The sequence below is a fragment of the Mobula birostris genome, chromosome 4 (assembly GCF_030028105.1).
Source record: "Mobula birostris isolate sMobBir1 chromosome 4, sMobBir1.hap1, whole genome shotgun sequence".
Lineage (NCBI taxonomy): Eukaryota > Metazoa > Chordata > Chondrichthyes > Myliobatiformes > Myliobatidae > Mobula > Mobula birostris.
Window position 1 is genome coordinate 202005990 of NC_092373.1, and position 23883 is coordinate 202029872.

At 45.3% G+C, this 23883-nt stretch overlaps 1 protein-coding gene across 6 annotated transcripts in view; it reads left to right on the plus strand.

Moving 5' to 3' along the window:
• The first annotated feature begins 13812 nt into the window (after positions 1-13812).
• LOC140196877 (exocyst complex component 6B-like) overlaps positions 13813-23883 on the plus strand; it is an 877039-nt gene continuing 866968 nt past the window's right edge. For all 6 annotated transcript variants that reach the window (XM_072256771.1, XM_072256773.1, XM_072256776.1 and 3 more), the window contains exon 1: positions 13813-13956. In XM_072256771.1, the coding sequence (XP_072112872.1) occupies positions 13859-13956 (98 nt within the window). In that variant the 5' untranslated portion in view covers positions 13813-13858. The remainder of the gene's footprint in view (positions 13957-23883) is intronic.

Here is a 23883-nt window from a genome sequence, read left to right on the forward strand (position 1 = left end):
GGTGTTGTTCAGGGTCCCCATTTCTGCCTCCATGGTATGGCACCAAGTTCTCTTTAGTTTCCTGTGGTTATGGTGCCCTTCGGAGGTCCAATGAAGTGCTGTCTTGATGCTGTCTTGTTGACGGAGTCTATTCTTATCCTATTGGTTGCATTGATAACCAGTAGGTTGTTTGTCCGTCCTGTTGCGTATGGGGTGGATCTCTGGGGGTATGAGGCTGAAGGTGAAGAGAAATAGGGATCAGAGAGAAGGCGAAGAAAGAAGCCCTTGAAGAAATCCAAGTGGAGGGGTGGGGGGGGGGGGGACAGAACAAATTTGTTGGTTATACCTGAAAGAGAAGTTGCAAAGAATGAAATACTTAGAATAATGGAAGTCAGTAAATGACCAAATCACTTCAGTGCAGGAGGAGATCTCCTCCTGGGTTTGCCTCTGGGCCTGGCCAAGCCGGCCATCATGTGTTCTAGGCAGAGGGCAGACAAGGGTTCCCCCCTAGCCGACTGCCTGCTCCTCTTCCAAGGTCACGCCTCTCCCTCTGTGCTTTTGGAGAATTCTATGAGTTCAATGGGGGGTTTCTGGGAGTGGGCAGCCTCTCAGAGGCTCGAATGTACTGAAAAAATAGTAATAATTGTATTTTAATGTGAAACTAACTATGAAGTCCTGATTATTGAATAGTTTCCTGTTGGAGAATAAACTTCTGTATGAAAAAAGGAGAACCTTTAGCTTATGGAACTAAAGTTCAAAATTCAAAGTAAATTTATCATCAAAGAATGTGTAGTATAAAGGGAAAAACATAATGGAATTTACAAAAAAGTATACATAAACAGACAAACCTGACAAAAATCCAATGTGCCAAAGAAGACAAATAGTGCAAATAATAAAAAAAGTAAATAAATAATACTGAGAACTTGAGTTGTAGTTGCCTTGAGTCCTTTGGTTGTGGAGTCAGTTTGGTGTTGAGATGAGTGAAGTTACCCATGCTGGTTCATGCTTTGTCACATGGTGTGAGCGGAATTATCTGCAGCTTAATGTGAAAAAGACTAAGGACCTGGTGGTAGACTTGAGGAGAGCTAAGGCACCGGTGACCCCTGTTTCCATCCAGGGGGTCAGTGTGGACATGGTGGAGGATTACAAATACCTGGGGATACGAATTGACAGTAAACTGGACTGGTCAAAGAACGCTGAGGCTGTCTACAAGAAGGGTCAGAGCCATCTCTATTTCCTGAGGAGACTGAGGTCCTTTAACATCTGTCGGACGATGCTGAGGATGTTCTACGAGTCTGTGGTGGCCAGTGCTATCATGTTTGCTGTTGTGTGCTGGAGCAACAGGCTGAGGGTAGCAGACACCAACAGAATCAACAAACTCATTCGTAAGGCCAGTGATATTGTGGGGATGGAACTGGACTCTCTGACGGTGGTGTCTGAAAAGAGGATGCTGTCCAAGTTGCATGCCATCTTGGACAATGTCTCCCATCCACTACATAATGTACTGGGTGGGCACAGGAGTACATTCAGCCAGAGACTCATTCCACCGAGATGCAGCACAGAGCGTCATAGGAAGTCATTCCTGCCTGTGGCCATCAAACTTTACAACTCCTCCCTTGGAAGGTCAGACACCCTGAGCCAATAGGCTGGTCCTGGACTTATTTCCTGGTGTAATTTACATATTACTATTTAATTATTTATGGTTTTATTACTATTTAATTATTTATGGTGCAACTGTAACGAAAACTATTTTCCCTCGGGATGCGTAAAGTATGACTATGACTATGACTATGAGACTGATGGTTGAAGGGTAATTGTTTCTGAACCTGGTGACGCAGGCTTCTGTACTTGTTTTCTGATGGCAGCAGTGAGAGAGAACGTGGCCTGGATGGTGGGGGTCCTTGATAACAAACACTTCTTTCTTGTGGCAGCGCTCCTTGTAAATGTGAAAAGGTCTTTGCCTGACAAACAACCAATGTGCAGAAGGAGATAAATAACAAGTAATACTGAGAACATGAGTTGTAGAGTCCTTGAGAATGAGCCTGTAGGTCACAGAATCAGTTCAGAGTAGTGGTGATTGAAGTTTTCCATGTCAGTTCAGGAGCCTGATGGTTGGGTTGGCATGTTAAGTAATCCTATCCCTTGGCTTTTATCCCAAGGATTAGTAAGTGCTTTTGTTTTGGGCATTTATCCAGTTCCTCTTGCAGCTTGTTTTTGCTTCAGATTTCCCTTGGGTCTCCAACCAAGAACCAGGTCTGGAACTATGATGAAAGAAATGATAAAGTAGTGGTGTCTGGGGGTGTGGAGGGGTGGGTTAGTGGGTGGAGGTGTAGATCAGTCTTATTGATTGGGGAAAGTAACTGTTTTTGAGTCTGGTGGTCCTGGCGTGGATGCTACATAGCCTCCTCCCTGATGGGCTGGGACAAACAGTCCATGAGCAGGGTGGGTGGGATCCTTCATGATGTTACTGGCCCTTTTCCAGCACCTTTCTGTATCTACGTCCTTGATGGTGGGTAGGCAACTGCCGGTGATGCATTGGGCAGTTTTGACTACCCGTGGTCGAGCCTTCACGAGCACTGCAGTGCATTCTCTGAACCACACAATGATGCAGTTCAACTGTAAAGGGACAGCACTTTATTAATGGCAAGACACTTAACAGTGTTGATGTGCAGAGGGATCTTGGGCTCCCAATTAATGCTCACTGAAAGTGGCTACGCAGGTTGATAAGGTGGTAAAATGGCATGTAGCATGCTTGCATTTAGTAGTTGAAACATTGCAATCAAGAGTCAGGAAGTTATGTTACAGCTTTATAAAACTCTGGTTAGACTGCATCTGGAGTATTGTATTCAATTCTGGTTGCCTGATTATAAGAACGATGTGGAGAATTTAGAGAGTTTTATCAGAATGTTGCCTGGATTAGAGAGCATGTGCTATAAAGAAGAAGTTGGACAAACTTGGGCTGATTTCTCTGGAGTGGTAGAGGCTGAGAGAAGGCTTGATAGAGATTTACAAAATTATAAGATCCATACAGGAGAAGACTGGTATCTTGTTCTCAGGGTTGAAATGTTTAATACTAGAGGACATGCATTTAAAGTAAGAGGGGTAATTTCAAAGGTAATCATTGCCGGGGGGATGGTGAAGCCAAATACAACAGAGGTGTTTAAGAAGTTCTTAGGAAAGCACATGAATGTGCAGAGGATGGAGGGAAACAGAAGTTGTGTAGGAAGAAAAGATTAGGTTAATTAGGCATTTAATTACTAGTTTATTTATTTAGATATAGTTATGTTACAGCTTTATAAAACTCTGATTAGGCTGTGTCTGGAGTATTGCATTCAATTCTGGTTGCCTGATTATAAGCCAAGTCGAGTCAAGTCAAATTTATTTATAAAGCACACTTAAAAACAACCGATGTTGACCAAAGTGCTTCAGCTAAAATCACAAATACAAGAAACACCGATATAAACAACAAGGCACACAGTTTATAGGCACAAAATAAACGACACATGAGCCTAGGCACAAGCCAAAAATCAGCCACATCAGGAAGATTTAAACGTTAGTGAATAAAGGTAAGTTTTGAGCCTGGACTTAAAAGAGTCAATGGAGGGGGCAGATCTGATAGGAACGGGAATGCTGTTCCACAGTCTATGGGCTACAACAGCAAAGGTGCGGTCACCCCGAACTAAATTTAGATCGCAGGACAGCCAGGAGCCCCAAGTCAGCCAACCTGAGGGAACTGGAAGTAGAATAAAGGGTTAGAAGATCTGTGATATAGGAGGGGGCCAGCCCATTTAGGGCTTTAAAAACAAACAGGAGAAGCTTAAAATCAATTCTGAACTGTACTGGTAGCCAGTGGAGGGAGGCTAGGATAGGAGTAATATTGTCTCTCTTCCGGGCACCTGTTAGGAGCCTGGCTGCGGTGTTCTGAACCAGTTACAGGCGGGACAGGGATGACTGACTAATCCCAGTGTACAGGGAGTTGGAGCAATCCAAGTGGGAGGATATAAGGGCGTGGATGACTTTCTCGAGATCTTTGAAAGAGAGAAGCGACTTGATTTTGGCAATAGTACAAAGCTGGAAAAAACTGGCTTTTACTACGGCATTAACTTGCTTGTCAAACTTAAAGGCGGAATCAAATATCACACCAAGGTTTTAAGAGAGACATGGAGAATTTAGGGAGGATGCAGAATAGGTTTACCAGGGTGCTCAAAGTTCATGTTCAAAGTACATATACAGTATGTCACCATATCCTACCCTGAGATTCACTTTCTTGCGGGAATTCACAATGAATACAAAAAAACACAATGAAAGCCCTCACACATTTAAGACGGACAAGCAACCAACGTGCAAAAGACAACAAATTATGTGAATTCGGCTTTGGAGGCTCACCAGATTAATTTCAGAGATGAGGGATTTAGACTATGAGGAGAGATTGAGTCACCCGGGACTGTATTCACTGGAATTCAGAAGGATGAGAGGAGATCTTATAGAAACATTTAAAATTATAGATAAGATAGAGGCAGGAAAGTTGTTTCCACTGGAAGGTAAGACGAGAACTAGGGGGCATAACCTCAAGATTCGGGGGAGTAAATTTAGGAAGGAGATGAGGAGGAATGGTGAATCTGTGGAATTTTCTGTCCAATGAAGCAGTGGAGGCTACCTTAGTAAATATATTTAAGGCAAGGTTGGGCAGATTTTTGCATAGTAGGGGAATTAAGGGTTATGGGGGAACGGCAGGTAGGTGGAGATGAGTCCATGGTCAGATCAGCCATGATCTTATAGAATAGTGGAAGAGGTTCGATGGGCTGGGTGATCTACTCCTGCTCCTATTTCTTATTTATTATGTTCTGTGGGCACGTGGCCAAGTGGTTAAGGCATTAGACTAGCAACTTGAAGGTTGTGAGTTCGAGGCCCAGCCGAGGCAACATGTGCTGTGTCCTTGAGCAAGGCACTTAATCACACATTGCTCTGTGACGACACTGGTGCCAAGCTATATGGGTCCTAATGCCTTCCCTTGGACAACATTGGTGTCATGGAGAGGGGAGACTTGCAGCATGGGCAACTGCTGGTCTTCCATACAACCTTGCCCAGGCCTACGTCCTGGAGAGTGAAGACTTTCCAGGCGCAGATCCATGGTCTCGCAAGACTAACGGACGCCTTTTGTCTTTTACTTAAATACATAAAGAGGGAAAGAACCCAAATAATAACAATAAACCAATAAGTAATAAATATCAATTCAAGATTCAAAGATTCAAAAAACTTTATTGTCATTCTAACCGTACATCAGCTCTGCAGGGCAGAATGAGACAGCGTTTCTCAGGGGCAGTGCGATCATAACATAACAAATGCAACACTAAATAATAAATGTAACAATAAATAGTAAAACACAACAGCCACATGTCAGTTAAAATCAAGTTGTAAGTGTCCAGTGCAAGTTAAAAGTGTCCAAAGCAGAGTCAGTAAACAGTAAACAACTCACTGTCCTAGTGATGAGACCTCGGTGGTGGCAGGGTATTCATTACTCTCACAGCCTGATGGAAGAAGCTGTTACCTAGTCTGGCCGTCCTAGTCCTGATGCTCCTGTCCCTCCTTCCCGATGATCGTGGGTCAAAGAGATTGTGAGACGGGTGGTAGGAATCGTCAACAATGCTTCAGGCCTTTGTGTACAATGCTAATAAATAGAGGGGTGAGAGACCCCGGTGATCCTCTTGGCAGTGTTCACTGTCCTCTGTAGTATCTTGTGGGCCAATGCCTTCAAGATTCAAGATTGTTTAATGCCATTTCCAGCACACAAGTGTAAAGGAGAACAAAATCATTGTTTCTCTGGAACCAATGTCGCACAAAAAACAATAAGATAAGGAACACAATAATAAGAAACAAAATACTTAATAAATATAAAAACCTTAGATAGCTTGTATAGCTTGTATGTCCATAAAGTGACACTAGGCACAGGAGTGTCTGTACATAAGGTGACTGACAGGAAATGATAAAGTAGTGGTGGTTGGGGGTGTGGAGGGGTGGGTTGGTGGGTGGAGGTGTTGATCAGCCTCATTGCTTGGGGAAAGTAACTGCTTTTGAGTCTGGTGACCCTGGCATAGATGCTCCGTAGCCTCCTCCCCGATGGAAGAGGGACAAACAGTCCATGAGCAGAGTGGGAGGGATACTTCATGATGTTACTGGTCCTTTACCAGCAGCTTTCTGTGTGTGTGTGTATATGTCCTTGATGGAGGTACCGCACAATGAAGCAGCCAGACAGGACACTCTCAAAGTTACAAAGAAGCGGAGGGAAGGGGAGAGAACAATGTGAATATCTGTGATGGGGTGGAGATGGAACGGTGCTGGTGACACAATGTTTTTTGTGCCGTCCAGCTCGGTGACGACTGTTGGAGTTAGAGAGAAAGAGAGAATAAACATGTTGGAACTGTGAGCAGTTCGGAGATTAGGAGCAGCTGTTATTGGGTTGGTCCACATCAGACATTGGGTGTCATTTAAAACGCCAGCTGGTCAGAATTTAGGATTATAACATCATTAGACATGGGAGCAGAATTCGGCCATTTGCCCATTGAGTCTGCTCCACCATTCTTTTTTCCTCTCCTGATCCCCACTCCCCAGCCTTCTCCCCGTAACCTTTGATGCCATGTCCAATCAAGACCCAATCAGTCTCTGCCTTAAATACACCCAACAACCTAACCTGCACAGCTGTCTGTGATAACAAATTCACCACCCTCTGGCTAAAGACATTTCTACACATCTCTGTTTTAAATGGACACCCCTCTATCCTGAGGCTGTGCCCTCTTGTCCTAGACTCCCCCACCATGGGAAACATCCTTTCCACATCTACTCTGTCTCGGCCTTTCAACACTCAAAAGGTTTCACTGAGATCCCCCTCATCCTTCTAAATTCCAGTGAGTACAAACAGAGAGCTATCAAACTTTCCTCATATGATAACCCTTTCATTCCTGGGATCATTCTTGTGGACCTCCTCTGGACCCTCTCCAATGCCAGCACATCTTTTCTTAGATGAGGAACCCAAAACTGTTCACAATACTCAAGGTGAGGCCTCACCAGTGCCTTACAAAGCCTCGGTATCTCATCCCTGCTCTTGTATTTTAAATCTCTTGAAATGAATGCTAACATGGCATTTGTCTTCCTCACCACCAACTCAAACTGCAAGTTAACCTTTAGGGTGTTCTGCACAAGGACTCCCAAGTCCCCTTGCATTTCAGATTTTTGGGTTATCTTCCCGTTTAGAAAATCGTCTGTACATTTATTTCTACTACCAAAGTGCATAAACCATGCATTTTCCAACACTTTATTTCACTTGCCACTTTCTTGCCCATTCTTTTAATATGTTGAAGTCCTTCTGCAGCCTCACCACTACCTGCCCCTCCACCAATCTTCCTATTAGCTGCAAACTTGGCAACAAAGCCATCTATTCCAACATCTAAATCATTTATATACAGCATAAAAAGAAGTGGTCCCAAAACCAACCCCTCCTTTTATTCCCACTCACTGCCTCCTACCAATCAGCCAATGCTCTAACCATGCCAGTAACTTTCCTGAAATACCATGGGCTCTTAACTTGGTAAGCAGCCTCATGTGTGGCACCTTGGCAAACGCCTTCTGAAAGTCCAAATATACAACATCCACTGCATCCTCTTTATCTATCCTACTTGTAATCTCCTCAAAGAATTCCAACAGGTTCATCAGGCAAAATTTTCCCTGAAGGAAACCATGCTGACTTTGTCCTATCTTGTCCTGTGTCACCAAGTACTCCATAACCACATTCATAACTATTGACTGCAACATCTTCCCAACCACTGAGGTCAGGCTGACCGGTCTATAATTTCCTTTCTGTTGCCTTCCTCCTTTCTTAAAGAGTGGAATGATATTTGCAATTTTCCAGTCCTCTGGCACCATGCCAGAGTCCAATGATTTTTGAAAGACCATTACTAATGCCTCCACAATCTCTACCGCTACCTCTTTCAGAACCCCAGCGTGCAGTTCATCTGGTCCGGGTGACTTAAGTACCCTTAAGTCTTTCAGCTTTTTGAGCACCTTCTCCCTCGTAATGGTAACTGCACTCACTTCTCTTCCCTCACACCCTTCAACATCTGGCACACAGCTGGTGTCTTCCACAGCGAAGACTGATGCAAAATACTCATTTAGTTCATCTCCCATCTCCTTGTCCCCAATTATTATTTCTCCAGCCTCATTTTCTTGTGGTCCTATATCCACTCTCATCTCTCTTTTTATTTTTTATATAGTTGAAAAATCTTTTACTATCCACTTTGATATTGTTTGCTGGCTTACTTTCATATTTCATCCTTTCTCTCATAATGATTCTTTTAGTTGCTCTCTGTAGGTTTTTAAAAGCTTCCAAATCCTCTATCTTACCACTAATTTTTGCTTTGCTGTATGCCCTCTCTTTTGCTTTGACTTCCTTTGTCAGCCATGGTGGTACTATTTTGCTATTTGAGTATCTCTTTATTTCTGGAATACATACACCCTGCAGCTTCCTCATTTTCCCCAGAAATGCACACCATTGCTGCTCTGCTGACATCCCTCCCAGCGGCTCCTTCCAATTTACTTTGGCCAACTCCTCTCTCATACCACAGTAATTTCCCTTACTCCACTGAAATACTGCTGCGTTAGACTTTACTTCCTCCCTGTCAAGTTTTAAGTTGAACTCAATCAGATTGTGATCACTGCTTCCTAAAGGTTCTTTTACCTTAAGCTCCCTAATCACCCCTGTGAATTACATAACATCCAATTCAGTATAGTTGATTCCATGGTAGGCTCAATGACAAGCTGCTCTAAAAAGCCATCTTGTACACATTCAACAAACTCACTCTCTTGAGATCCATTACCATCCTGATTTTCCCAATCGACCTGCATGTTGAAATCTCCCATGACTATCATAACATTGCCTTTTTGACACAGCTTTTCTATTTCCTGTTGTAATCCGTGATCCACCTCCCAGCTACTGTTGGGAGGTCTGTATCAAGCTGCCATGATCGTCCTTTTACACTTGCAGTTTCTTAACTCAACCCACGAGGATTCAACATCATTCGATCCTATGTCACATCTTTCTACTGATTTAATGCCATTCTTTACTAGCACAGCCATACAACCCCCTCTGCCTACCTTCCTATCCTTCCAATACAACGTGTAACCTTGGACATTCAGCTCCCAACTACAACCATCCTTCAGCCACGATTCAGTGATGGCCACAACATCATACCTGACGATCTGTAATAGTGCAACAAGATCATCCACCCTATTCCGTGCATTGAGATATAACATTTTGAGCGCTGTATTTGCCACTCTTTTGATTCTGCGTCCCGAATGCACTGATACTCACTCTGATGGTTGCAATTTTTTCCTATCATCTGCCTGCCCTTCCAGACAGTTGGACTCCCCACTACGTTTGCTTTATTACCATCCATCCTATCCTGAGTCCCTTCACTCCAGTCCCCTCCCCCTCTGCCAGATTACTTTAAACCCTCTCGAACAGCTTTAATAAACCTGCCCGTGAGAACATTGGTCCCCCTTGGGTTCAGGTGCAACCCGTCACTTTTGAACAGGTCATACCTCCCCCAGAAGAGATCCCAATGATTCAAGAAGAGATCATGAGATAGAGAGGCAAAGAAGGCCAGGTATGGGAATGCTGGATGACAAGACCTCTGCAAACTCAGTGAGAAATATTAAGGAAGTCCAAGATTCAAGATTCCTGATCATCTCCGACCTGCAATCATGTGTCTGTAATGGTCACAAAATCATTCCCCTTTGTACTGATTTGTGCCACAAGTTCACTGATGTTGCTTCAGATACAACAGGCATTTCAAGGTATGAGTTCAAAGTAAATATATTGTCAAAATATATATATGTCACCATATACAATCCTGAGATTTGTTTTATTGTTTCACAGTAAATACAGGAAACACAATAGAATCGATCAAAGACCACACCAAACAGGACAGACAACAACCAATGTGCAAAAAAAGAAACAACCGTGCAAATACAAAAAGAAAGAGAAAAGGGAAATAATAATAATAAATAAACAATAAATATCGAGAACATGAGATGAAGAATCCTCAAAAGTGAGTCGGCTAATTGAGAACAGTTGAGTGATGGGGCGAGTGAAGTTATCCCCTCTGGTTCGAGGGTCAGATGGTTCAGGGGTAATAGCTGTTCCTGAACCTGGTGGTGTGGGTCTTGAGGCTCCTGTACCTTCTTCCTGATGGCAGCAGTGAGAAGAGAGCATGGCCAGGATGGTGGGGTCTCTGATAATGGATGAGGGGCCCCCTGATGATGGGTATGTTCTCCCAACGCATTGTGTGTTACTCCTGATTCCAGTATTGCGGTCACTTGTGCTTGCATTCTATTCTACTGATTCCTCTGTCTCCATCATTCCTGCTCCCACGTGTTCAAACACCATCTGTAATTTTCCAATGACATTGTTTTTGGTTGAACATCAGATGGAGACAAGAAGGCATACCCGAGTGAGAAAGATCACCTGATTGAGAGGTGTTGCAAAAACAATATTGCACTCAACGACAGCAAGACCCAGAAAGGGAAAATCAGGAGAACAGACACCACTCCTCACTGAGGGATCAGCAGTGACAACGGTGAGAAGCTTCATGTTCCTGCTCGTCGCCATCTTGGACGATCTAGCCGAGGCCCAACAGATTTATGCAATCATGGAGAAGGCACACCGTTGGCTCTGATTCGCTGGGAGTTTGAGGAGATACGGCATGTCACCAAAGACTCTTACAAATTTCTGTCGATGTATGGTGGAGAACATTCAGCCTGGTTGTATCACAGTCTGGTCTGGAACCTTCAATGCACAGGACCACAAGAGGCTGCAGAGGGTTGTCGACTCAGCTGGTTCCATCCCTGCCACAACCTCTCCCACCATCGAGGACATATTAAAGCGGTGGTGTCTCTGGCAGGTGGTATTAATCCCTAAGGACCAACACAACCCAGAGCATGTCCTCTTCTCATTACTACCATCAGGGAGGAGGTGCAGGAACATGAAGATCAGTAACGTCATGAAGAATCCCACCCACCTTGCTCATGGACTGCTTGTCCCACTCCAATCATGGAGCATCCACAGCAGGACCACCAGGCTCAAAAACAATTACTTTCCCTAATCAACACCTCCACCCACTAACTCCACCCCTCCACACCCCCACTTTATCATTTCCTGTCAGAGTCCATAAGACCGTAACATTATAAGACATAGGAGCAGAGTCAGGCCATTCGGCCCATTGAGTCTGCTCTGCCATTTCACTCTCAACTCAAATCTCCTGCCCTCTCCCCATTACCTTTCACTCCCTTACTAATCAAGAACCTACCAACCTCTGCCTCTTATGCACCCAATGACCTGGCCTCCACAGCCACCTGTGTTGAATCTGTGGAATTCTGTCTGCTCACACATGTACCTAGCATCACTTTATGGGCTTACAACAATCTGTGTACATATGGTATCTTATGTTTTTATTACATTATAGTGCCTGTTTCTTATTGTGTTTTCTTTGTGCTGTATCAGATCCTGAGTAATAATTATTTTGTTTTTTTTTACTCTTGTGTACTGGAAGTGACATTAAGAAATCTTGGATATGCCCTGACGAAGGGTCTCGGCCTGAAACGTCGACTGCACCTCTTCCTAGAGATGCTGCCTAGCCTGCTGCGTTCACCAGCAACTTTGATGTGTGTTGCCAGCATCTGCAGAATTCCCGTTGTTAAGAAATCTTGAATCAATTGTCTAAGACCAGCTTCTTTCCTTCCACCATCTAATTTCTGAATGGTCTATGAAGCATTTTTATTCCTATTTTTGTATTTTTATTTATTTTTGTAATCTATTGTAATTTTATAGTTTTGCTCTATCATCCAAGTCAGTGATTCCAGTATCTGCTGCACGGAGAGAATCGCTCAACTCCTCGGTAACTTCCTTCACTACCTTCTGACACCACCAGAGGGCTCCTAGCAAGGAACCTTCTACAGAAACAACAGGAATTCTGCAGATGCTGGAAATTCAAGCAACACACATCAAAGTTGCTGGTGAACGCAGCAGGCCAAGCAGCATCTGTAGGAAGAGGTACAGTCGACGTTTCAGGCCGAGACCCTTCGTCATGACTAACTGAAGGAAGAGTGAGTAAGGGATTTGAAAGTTGGAGGGGGAGGGGGAGATCCAAAATGATAGGAGAAGATAGGAGGGGGAGGGATGGAGCCAAGAGCTGGACAGGTGATAGGCAAAAGGGGATACGAGAGGATCATGGGACAGGAGGTCCGGGAAGGAAGACAAGGAGGGCGGGGGGGACCCAGAGGATGGGCAATAGGTATATTCAGAGGGACAGAGGGAGAAAAAGGAGAGTGAGAGAAAGAATGTGTGCATAAAAATAAGTAACAGATGGGGTACGAGGGGGAGGTGGGGCCTTAGTGGAAGTTAGAGAAGTTGATGTTCATGCCACCAGGTTGGAGGCTACCCAGACGGAATATAAGGTGTTGTTCCTCCAACCTGAGTGTGGCTTCATCTTTACAGTAGAGGAGGCCGTGGATAGACATGTCAGAATGGGAATGGGATGAGGAATTAAAATGTGTGGCCACTGGGAGATCCTGCTTTCTCTGGTGGACAGAGTGTAGATGTTCAGCAAAGCGGTCTCCCAGTCTGCGTCGGGTCTCGCCAATATATAAAAGGCCACATTGGGAGCACCGGACACAGTATATCACCCCAGTCGACTCACAGGTGAAGTGTTGCCTCACCTGGAAGGACTGTTTGGGGCCCTGAATGGTGGTAAGGGAGGAAGTGTAAGGGCATGTGTAGCACTTGTTCCGCTTACATGGATAAGTGCCAGGAGGGAGATCAGTGGGGAGGGATGGGGGGGACGAATGGACAAGGGAGTTGTGTAGGGAGTGATCCCTGCGGAATGCAAAGAGAAGGGGGAGGGAAAGATGTGCTTAGTGGTGGGATCCCGTTGGAGGTGGCGGAAGTTACGGAGAATAATATGTTGGACCCGGATGCTGGTGGGGTGGTAGGTGAGGACCAGGGGAACCCTATTCCTAGTGGGGTGGCGGGAGGATGGAGTGAGAGCAGATGTATGTGAAATGGGGGAGATGCGTTTAAGAGCAGAGTTGACAGTGGAGGAAGGGAAGCCCCTTTCTTTAAAAAAGGAAGACATCTCCCTCGTCCTAGAATGAAAAGCCTCATCTTGAGAGCAGATGCGGCGGAGACGGAGGAATTGCAGGAAGGGGATGGCGTTTTTGCAAGAGACAGGGTGAGAAGAGGAATAGTCCAGATAGCTGTGAGAGTCCGTAGGCTTATAGTAGACATCAGTGGATAAGCTGTCTCCAGAGACAGAGACAGAAAGATCTAGAAAGGGGAGGGAGGTGTCGGAAATGGACCAGGTAAACTTGAGGGCAGGGTGAAAGTTGGAGGCAAAGTTAATAAAGTCAATGAATTCTGCATACATGCAGGAAGCAGCGGCAATGCAGTCGTCGATGTAGCGAAGGAAAAGTGGGGGACAGATACCAGAATAGGCACGGAACATAGATTGTTCCACAAACCCAACAAAAAGGCTGGCATAGCTAGGACCCATACGGGTGCCCATAGCTACACCTTTTGTTTGGAGGGAGTGGGAGGAGCTAAAGGAGAAATTATAAAGAGTGACTAATTCCGCTAGACGGAGCAGAGTGGTGGTAGAGGGGAACTGATTAGGTCTGGAATCCAAAAAGAAGCGCACAGACGCTCTATTACCGGGTTGACTACATTTCCCGAAAGGCTCTCGTCCACCGCATCAGTACGTCATCGCGCTTCTGGATCCGCCCATCCCATGACGCCAGCACGCACGAATCCGACGTAAACATCGCCTCTGGAAAGATGGCGGAGGTAGAGAGCCTGGAGATGGCGGCGGAGCATGAGCGGATCTTGCGGGAGATCGAGAGCACCGAGTCGGCGTGCATCGGGCCCACGCTCAGGTAGGGCTGCTCCGGGGCCCGGGGCAGGCGGCGACGGCGGCATATCCCGGGGTCGGGGTGGGAGGAAGCCCCACGAAATCCTCGTTCCTCACCCGGGTCTCCCCTGTGGTCGGGGTCAGCAGTCAAAGGTCAGAGAGCATCCGAGGACAGGGAAAGCGCATCCTTCCACCCCTCACAGCCCTTCACCCGCTCACGCCATCCCCGTGACCCGTCGTCCCCCATTACTCCCCACCCAGTGATCCGTGACACCAACGCCCACCTTAGTTTCTCTCCCCCGCCGTGACGCTCCACTTCAGTGACCGTGACCTCTCATCCCTTCTATGACCCATCGCTCCTAGTGACAGTTCTCCCCACTGTGACCCCTCCTCCTGCGATCTCTTGACACCTGTTTAAACTTTCACCTCTTAATCCAGAACCCTGTCCATGTCTTGTGCCCCTTACCTCCTGAGTCGTGCTCTGGTTTCAAGATTTGTTCTTCCATTCCTTGCACCACCCCAATCCCCATCGTTCTCACTCCCAGTCTGAAGCCGTGTGGATTGTTTACACTTCTGTCTTGGTTTTATGTGTTTAGTATGAGTTCTTATGTCTTTCTGGTTTTGTTGGTGTTGCTGCTACCAGCTTGTATGTTGAAGGACGTAGTTGCAACCTGGAATTTTCATGACTCATTACAAAGTGGTGTGAGGGCAAGTTGTGTTTTACTGATGGATGAGGTTATACGCAGTACATGTTCATTAATCAGCACGCATCTTGGAGAATTGTCGAGAGACAGCAATTCTACACAGCTGGGGATTGGGTTATGTCATTTAGAGGGAGGAATTTATAGAGGAGACACAAGAGACTGCAGCTGCTGGAGTCTGGAGCAGCAAACTGCTGGAGGAACTCAGCGTGTCGAACCGTATGCATTTATTTATTTGGAGATGCAGTGCAGAACAGGCCCTTCTGGCCCACCGAACTGTGCCACCCAGCAACCCACCAATTTAACTCAAACCTCATCACAGGATAGTTTCACAGTCAACGAACTGGTACATCGTTGGACTGTGGGAGGAACCCGGAGCACTTGGGGGAAACTTGCGTGCTCACGGGAAGGAATGCAAAACTTGCCTACAGCAGACGCTGGAATTGAACTCTGAACTCCAAAGCTTTGAGCTTTAATAGTGCTGAGCGAGCCGCTGTGCTACTGAGGTGCCACGACCGAAGGAGCAATTGATGAGGAGGAAAGGAATTGCTGGTAGCTTCGGGTCATAATCACGTGTCAGGACCTGAAGCGTTAACGGCTCCCTTCCTCGTCCAGCTGCTGCTCAGCCTGCTGCGTTCCTCCCGCGGACAGATTGTTTCCTCCCGGATGAGCAAGTGTCCCGTGCAAGAGCAGAGTGTGGTGATTGAAGATATTTTTACTTCGAAAGTAGGATATAGAACCTGGGTCAGTGATCCCCAATGGGGAGTGGTTTGTAGGAAGTGCTTGGCTTTGCTCTTGTGTCTGTCTTGTATGTTGGCTACCTGTTTTTTTTATTTGGAGATACAGCACGATGTCAGGTCCTTCTGGACCACTGAGCCCGCACTGCCCAATTACACCTGTGTGGCCAATTAAGTTACTAACCCCATTGAAACCCAATCCTGTGTAATTATGTGGCAGTAGGAAAATTATCCTTCTTGTGTTTCTTGATCTCATTACTGGAGATTGTGTTACTCGATCTGCCACTTTGATCTGGCCCATACCTTCATTAACCCTGTCCAATGCTACTTGCTTTTATTGGGGACTTTCTCTTCCTACCATCTACGTTATTAATGCTTACCATTATTGGCCAAGGTTGGTTGGGGGGGGTGGTTATTGCTCACGGTGAGTGTTGGTTGGTGGGGGGGGCTGGATTGTAGGGATTAAGTGGTTGGGTTTGTTGGGGTGCGGAGGTTAAGGTTGGGTGATGGAGATGAGGGCATGGCAGGGAGAGGGGGGGTCCGGCTGTGATGGAGATGAGGTCCTGGTGGGGAGAGAGGGGGTTGCCTGACCGGGAGACAGAGGTGGGCCTGATAGAGAGGGTGGGTCCTGGCAGTGATGGAGAGAGACCCTCGTGGGTGGGGGGGGAGTGGCTGATGGGGAGAGGGATGTGGGCCTGGCAGGGAGAGAGAGGGGGGGAGTTGGCACTGCCTGGCAGGGAGAGGGCAGCCTGGTGGAGAAGGTTTTTGCTTGGCTTGCCTGGAGAGTAATTGTTCTGGAGCACCATGTTACCTACGGGATGGGGAGAGACGTACTTTGTTGGAATGTGAGGAGGAAAGTGGAGCAGCTGGCGGAAACCCACACCATCACGGGGAGATCGTAGAAACTCCTTCCAGACAGCAGCAGCAATTGAACCTGGGTCGCTGTTGCTGCAGTGGCATTACGCTAACCGTTGTGCAACTGGTGTTGTTCTGCTCAACATTGTGAGCTCCACAATCTGTGGTGACACTTACAGGCTGCCCCCAGTACAATCCTCAGACACAAACGACGCATTTCTCTGTATGCTTTGATGTACGTGTGACTAATTAATATAATCTAATCTCAGAATGAACGTCTCTCATTTAAAAAGGTGAGAGGAAATTAAGGAGATTTCTTCACTGGGAACTATGAGCTTTTGTAACTCTGTGCTCCAAGTTGTTGCTGGGGGTTGAGGGAGAGACAGAGTCATGGAATAAATTCAAGGCCAAGATGGACAGGTACTTTGGCTTAGACAAGAGTCGGGAACTGCAGTTGATTCCTAGGTCCCAGCAGCTGTGGTCACGCAGAATTATGCAACAAGAACCGGGGCTGAATGGCCAACTCCTTCTCTTTTATAAACACAAGGGATTCTGCTGATTCTGGAGGAACTCAGCAAGTCAAACCTGATGAACATCTTGGCATAAAATGTCGACTGTTTGTTCCTTTTCATAGTTGCTGCCTGACCTGCTGAGTTTCTCCAGCATTTTGTGTGTGTTGCTCTGGATTTCCAGCATCTGCAGAATCTCCGTGTTTATGATTTGCCGCTCTGCTGCAAAGTCTCTTCGAGGTATGCCTACCCTGAAGAAGTTTAGATCTTCTTTGACAGGAGTTCAATAAGACTGTTTGTCTCGCTGCTCCCCCTCTGTGCACATATCACTTTGTAGCTAGTCCTTTCTGCCTTCCCCTTATCTTCTTGTTCTGGTGTCTTCCCCCTTCCTTTCCACTCCTGATGGAGGGTCTCGGGCTGAAACATTGGCTGTTTATTCCTCTCCATAGATGCTGCCTGTCCTGGTGAGCTTTTGCGTGTCGCTCATTGCTTCTGTTTGATATGTTGTTAGTGGACAACTCCGTGGCAACACAATGAACCAATCAGCTGCTTTGTTTTATAAATATCCAGGAATAGGCCCTTTCAGCCCACAATGTTATGCCGAACCAAATAAATTTGTAATCAAATGGCCAACCAAACTAATTCCTTTTGCCTTTACAAGATCATAAGATATAGGAACAGAATTAGGCCATCTGGCCCATCGAGTCTACTCCACCATTTCATCATGGCTGATCCATTTCCCTCTCAACCCCAATATCCTGCCTTCTCCATGTATCCCTTTATGCCCTGACTAGTCTTGGATCTATCAATCCCTGACTTAAATATACCCAATAACTTGGTTTCCACAGCTGCCTGTGGCAATGAATTCCACAGGTTCACCAACCACTGGCTAAAGAAATTTCTCCTCAACTCCGTTCAAAAAGGACGCCCCTCTATTCTGAGGTTGTGCCCTCTGGTCCTGGGCTCAGCCACCATAGGTGACATCCTCTCTATCTAGGCCCTTTTTGCATTCAGTAAGTATGTCCAATGTCCATATCCTTTCACTTCCTTCACACTCATGTTTCTATCTAAATGTCTCTGCCTCTACCACCACCCTAGGCAGCACATTCCAGGCACCCACCACTCTCTGTTGAAAAAAACTCGCCCCTCACAAGTACTTTGAAATGACCCCCTCTCACCTTAAATGCATGCCCTCTGGTATTAAACATCTTAACCCTGGGAAAAAGATAGGACCAGCTTAGAAGGGCATCTTGGTCATTTCTGCCCTGGAGAAAAGTCTCTGGCTGTCCACTTGATCTAGAATAGAACTTAGCACAATACAGCATAGGAGCAGGCCCTTTGACACGTCAGAATGGGAATGAGAATTAAAATGTTTGGCCACTATGAAGTTCCACTTGTGGCAGATGGTGCGGAGATGCTTGACAAAGTGGTCCTCACGGGAGGAGACTGCATCGGGACACAACAGGTAACCCCAGCATTTCCATGTCCCTCACATTCATGACACATGAATTGTCTGGAGTACGTGTAGGGTGTTGCAAGGTTCTGAGAGCCTTGGCCTTTTTCAGATCTGACTGATGCCTGCTGTTACTTGCCTGAAGGGTTCAAAGCCACACCCAATCCAATATAAAATATCTATTATTACCACCAGCAGGTTCTGTAACTACAGGGAAAGGATTGTGGAAGGTTTTGCTTGTCACAGGCTGATTCAGGAGCGGGCAGGCTTCCAGACTTGGTGATTTCATTGAAGCGTACAAAATGCATGCGGAGAATCACAGGGTAGAAGCAGTGCTGATGTTTCCCTTGGCTCCGGGTCCAGTACCTGTCAGCACTTGGCTGTAGAATAGGGATGAGAAGGAGCTTGTTCATGGAAGAAGGCGGCTGAGTGTATTCAATGAAAAACTTGAGAGAATTTTAAAAGTAAACAAAATTCGTGGGCAAAATTCTGTTTTTCTGCCATGTCAGAGGCTGTGAGGTGACCTGATATATTAATTTATTCATTTAGAGATGCAGATAGAACAGGCCTTTCTGGCCCTTTGAGCCAAGCCACCCAGCATCCCACTGATTTAACCTTCGCTTAAGCACAGGACAATTTACAATCACCAATTAGCCTACCTGGTACGGCTTTGGACTGTGGGAGGAAACTGGGATACCTGGAGAAAACCCACACATTCCATGGGAAGAACATACAAGTTCCTTACAGAGGACACTGGAATTGAACTCTGAACTCTGACACCCTGAGCTGTGATAGCATCGCTCTGACCTCTATGCTACTGTGGCGCCGTGATAAATAAAATTATGAGAGGGTCAATTGTAACAATAAATTTCCCAGAGTGAAAATGTGAAATACAAGATGCCATACCCGTTGTAGTGAGTGACGTCTATGCAGTTGGTTCTGCGGCAACTTCTGTTAAAGGGCGACTACTGATCCACTTGGTGCACTGTTCATCCCTTAGACCTTACCCACATCTTATACAACTTCAACATAATGTTCCTACTTCTGCTTTGATTTATGTAGGCCAACGTGCCCTTGTTCATCCCCTAGCCTATACAATCTTTCTCCATTACATAACCCTTTAACCTGGTAAACATCTGAACATCCTTTCCTTATGGACAAGATCAATACTGTACACAGTACTCCAATGCCCTACTTAATTGACGCATCACCTCCTTATTTTGCTCCAGATTCCAGCATGGCATTCTCTTGTGACTCCCTATTTTTATGTTTAATTACTCTGGCAGTAATGATAACCCTAGTTTCCATAATTCAACTAATTATTTTATATACCTGCTGTTTGCAGGCATGTTCTGTATATTTGATGTCCATGAGTTCGGTAAAAGGGGTTTTTATTTGGAAAATGTGAGGTCACACACTTTGGTAAGAGAAGTCTAAAGACAGACTTATCTGGAGAATATCTGCAGTTGAGTGAAGTACAAGGGGATCTAAACATACTTGTGCACAAACTGCAAAGAGTTGGAGGCAAGTGCAGCAAGTACAAAGTATCCCGACATTATGATATTAATGTAATTCAGGGGTTCACAACCTTGGACCCTTACCATTCACTGAGTGGTCCACGAACCCTTACCATGAACTGAGGGGTCCATGGACTCCAGGTCAGGAATCCCTGCTGTAATAAAATTCAGCCTTATGGAATATTCTGTTCATGGCCAAGAGATTTGAGATGCTGAATAAAACTTTGGTCTCATAGAATTCATTTGGACAAAAATAACTAAATACAAAGTACGAAAGAAACAACATATTCTGTTAATTTTTGACTATGGTTTGTGTTGGGAAAATCACAATGCCTTTTTAGGATTGCCACCCTCCATAAATTGGTTCATCATTGTCACATGTACTGAGCTACAGTGAAAACTTTATTTTGCATACCAACCATACAGATCATTTCATTGCATCAGTACATCGCGGTTGTACAAGGGAAAACAATAACAGGATGCAGAATGAAGTGTTAAAGAGAAAGTGCAGTACAGGCATGCAATAAAGCCCATGGCCAAAATCGGGAAGATTATGAGATCTGTACTTCAACCTGGAAGTGTACCAGAGTTAGCAAGGCAAATGATACATTGGCCTTTGTTGCAAGTAGATTGGGGTTTAGAAATAAAGAAATGTTGTTACCAGATATTGATGAAGCCACATCTGGAGTACAATATACCTGTTTTGGTTCCCTTATTAAAGAAAGGTTATACCTACCTTGGAGGCAGTCCAGAGAGACTCTGGCTAATTCATGGGATAAGAATTGACTTGCTGAATAAATTATAGTTATATTCTATGTTGAACAGAGTGGAAAGTGATTATTTTATTGAAAGTTTAAAGGAAATCAATGAGGTAAGATTTTTGACAGGGTGCCTGGAGCACTCGGCCAGGAGAAGCGGTGGAAACAGATGTGATAGGAGCGTTTAAGACACATTTAGACATGGGTATAGACCACGTGCTGGTAAACGTGACAGTTTGTACATTCTCACCATGACTGCGTGGGTTTCCTCCGGGTGCTCCGGTTTCCTCCCACAGTCCAAAAACGTACCGGTTGGTAGGTCAATTGGTCGTTGTAAATTGTCACGCGATTAGTCTAGGGTTAAATTGGGAAATTGCTGGACGGCACAGCTGGAAGAGCTGATTTCACACTGTATCTCAATAAATAAATAAACGGGATTAGTTTGGATTGGCATCATGGTTACCACGACACTGGGGTCTGTTCCTGTGTAATACTGTTTTGTCTAACACATTCAGAGCATGAGACGTTAAATGCCGAGGTGTTTCCAGTAATGGGAGAGTCTTGAATAAAGGGATAGAGTTACCAGATTGGGTGGGGGGGTGGGTTGGTTCTTTAAGGTCGTGCAGAAGCTTCAACCATTTAAATCTTACCAACCCATGTAGCTGTCCATCTATTTTATAAATGTTATTTTTGTACTGGCCTTAACCACTTCTTTTGGCATCTCATTCTGCATACATACCATGGTTTGTGTAAAACAAAGAGTTGCCCTCAAGTTCCTTTTAAATCTTTCCCCTCTCACCTTAAACGTATGAACTTCATTCCCCAACCCTGTGGTGGGTGAGGGAAGAAGACTGTGAATTCATCCTGTTTATGCCCCTTATAAGAGTACCACTCAGTCTCCTGCACTCTGAGGAGTAAAGTCCAGGTCTGGCCAGCCTCTCCCTATAACTCAGCCTCTCAAGTCCTGCATCCTTATAATTTTTTTCTCTGCTTTCTTTCCATTTTAATCACACCTTTCTGCCGACGGACTGGGGCGGGGGGGGGGTGGAGGTGCGGCTAAAACTGAACACGTTACTCCACGAGTGGCCTCGGCACCGTGACCTTCAAATCCCTACACTGATGAGAGCCAGTGTGCCAAAGGCCTTCTTCATCCCACTTCTGATTCACTTAACTCCATGTTCATGGACTCTAGTACTCGTACTCCAAGGTCTCTCTGAAAGGCACAGCTGCAGACAAATGTTTGAAAGGTTAGGGAATTAGAGGCTCTTGGAAACTGGAACAGAAGAGGAAGGAAACCCAGGCCAATTAGCAGTGATCATATTGAAAGGCACAGCAAACCTGAGTACTCCATTTCTGCTAATTCATTTTGATATTGGGTTTTATATTCAGTGGCCACTTTATTAGGTAGTCCTTGTACCTAATATAGTGGCCACTGAGTGTATGTTCATGGTCTTCTGCTGTGTAATCCATCCACCAGTTTTGACATGTTGTACATTCAGAGATGCTCTTCTGTACATCACTATTGTAACATGGCTATTTGAGTTGGTGCTGCCCTCCTGTCATCTTGATTCAGTTTGGCTATTTTCCTCTGACCTTTCTCATTAACTAGGTGTTTTTGCCCACAGAACTGCCACTTGCAGGGCATTTATTGTTTCTTGCACCATTCTCTGTAAACTCCAGAGACTGTTGTGTGCAAAAATCCCAGGAGAAGATCAGTTTCTGAGATACTCAAACCACCCCGTCTGGCACCAACAATCATTCCACTGTCCAAGTCACTTAGATCACATTTCTTCCCAATTCTGATGCTTAGTCTGAACAACAACTGAATCTCTTGACCATGTCTGCATGTTTCTATGCAGTGAGTTGCTGCCACATGACTGGCTGATAGATATTTACATTAATGAGCAGGTGTAGCTAATAAATTGGCCTCTGAGTGTATGCTGCTTTTACGTTTCATTTCATTTTTCCTGCCAAAATGAGCAATTTTGTACCTCACCACTTCACGCACAATTGCCAGATTTTACTGTCCCTGATTAAGTTGTCCATGTTGCTTTACAACCTCCTTGTGTTTCCTTAATAAGTTACAACTCCATGTTTGTGGCAGATTGTTTAAATGGAAGATGCATCACAGTTTCTTGGTTGTGTGGCTAACAAGCAGATGGTGGATGGTCATATGAGCAACTGGTGCATAGCACTGGTCCTGGTGTTGCGACCACTGATGCCAGGCAGACAATTTCTGAAGAATGTTGATAATGGTTGGGGGCACCTGTCTTGTAAGCACACATCCCAGAAGAAGTCTTTATAAGCAACACACATCAAAGTTGCTGGTGAACGCAGCAGGCCAAACAGCATCTGTAGGAAGAGGTACAGTCGACGTTTCAGGCCGAGACCCTTCGTCAGGACTAACATCCTGACGAAGGGTCTCAGCCTGAAACGTCGACTGCACCTCTTCCTACAGATGCTGCCTGGCCTGCTGCGTTCACCAGCAACTTTGATGTGTGTTGCTTGAATTTCCAGCATCTGCAGAATTCCTGTTGTTAGAAGTCTTTATAAGATGGGTGACCCCAGCCATTGTCAATTTCTGTTCAAGGGGCTTTTGGTAATATATGGGCACTTCTTCATCGTCATTATGTGTCGTGTCGTATGATGTAAGTGATCATGGTCCCATGACCATGATTGTTCTTGGCAAATTTTTCTAGAGAAGTTCTTTGTCATTGTCTCCTTCTGGGCAGTGTCTTTACAAGATGGGTGACCCCAGCCATTATCAGTACTCTTCAGAAATTGTCTGCCTGGCGTCAGTGGTCACATTACCTGGTCTTGTGATATATGCCAGCTGCTCGTACAACCATCCACCACCTGCTCCCATGGCTTCACACGACCTTGATCTGCGGGGGGGGGGGGGGTGCTAAACAGGTGCTACACCTTGCCCAAGGGAGACTTGCAGGCTGGTGGAAGGATGGATTGCCTTACACCTCCTTTGTTGGACAAGTATCTCCACCCTGCCACCCAATATTGGCACTAACAGGGGATTAACTAGTTAACTGAATATCGGTTAATGAGTCATTTTTGGATTGACAGTCAGTGACCAGTGACTACAGGGATTGGTGTTGGCCTTTTAGCTTTTTACTGTGTCTATTAATGACTTTGATGAAGTGATTGGTTGTATTGCTGGTGTTAAATAGGCTGAAAAGCTACAAGGAGGACACAGATAGCCTGCAGTGTGAACTGTTAAGTGAGTGGGCAAGAGGTTGGCAGATGGAGTAAAATGAAGGAAAATACAAGGTTATCACTTTAGGAGAATGAAATATAAATTATTCTAAGATTCTGAGTACATTTATTATCAAAGTATGTATCCAGTATAGAACCCTGAGATTCATCTTCTCCACAGACAGCCACAAAACAATGATACACCATGAAACCCA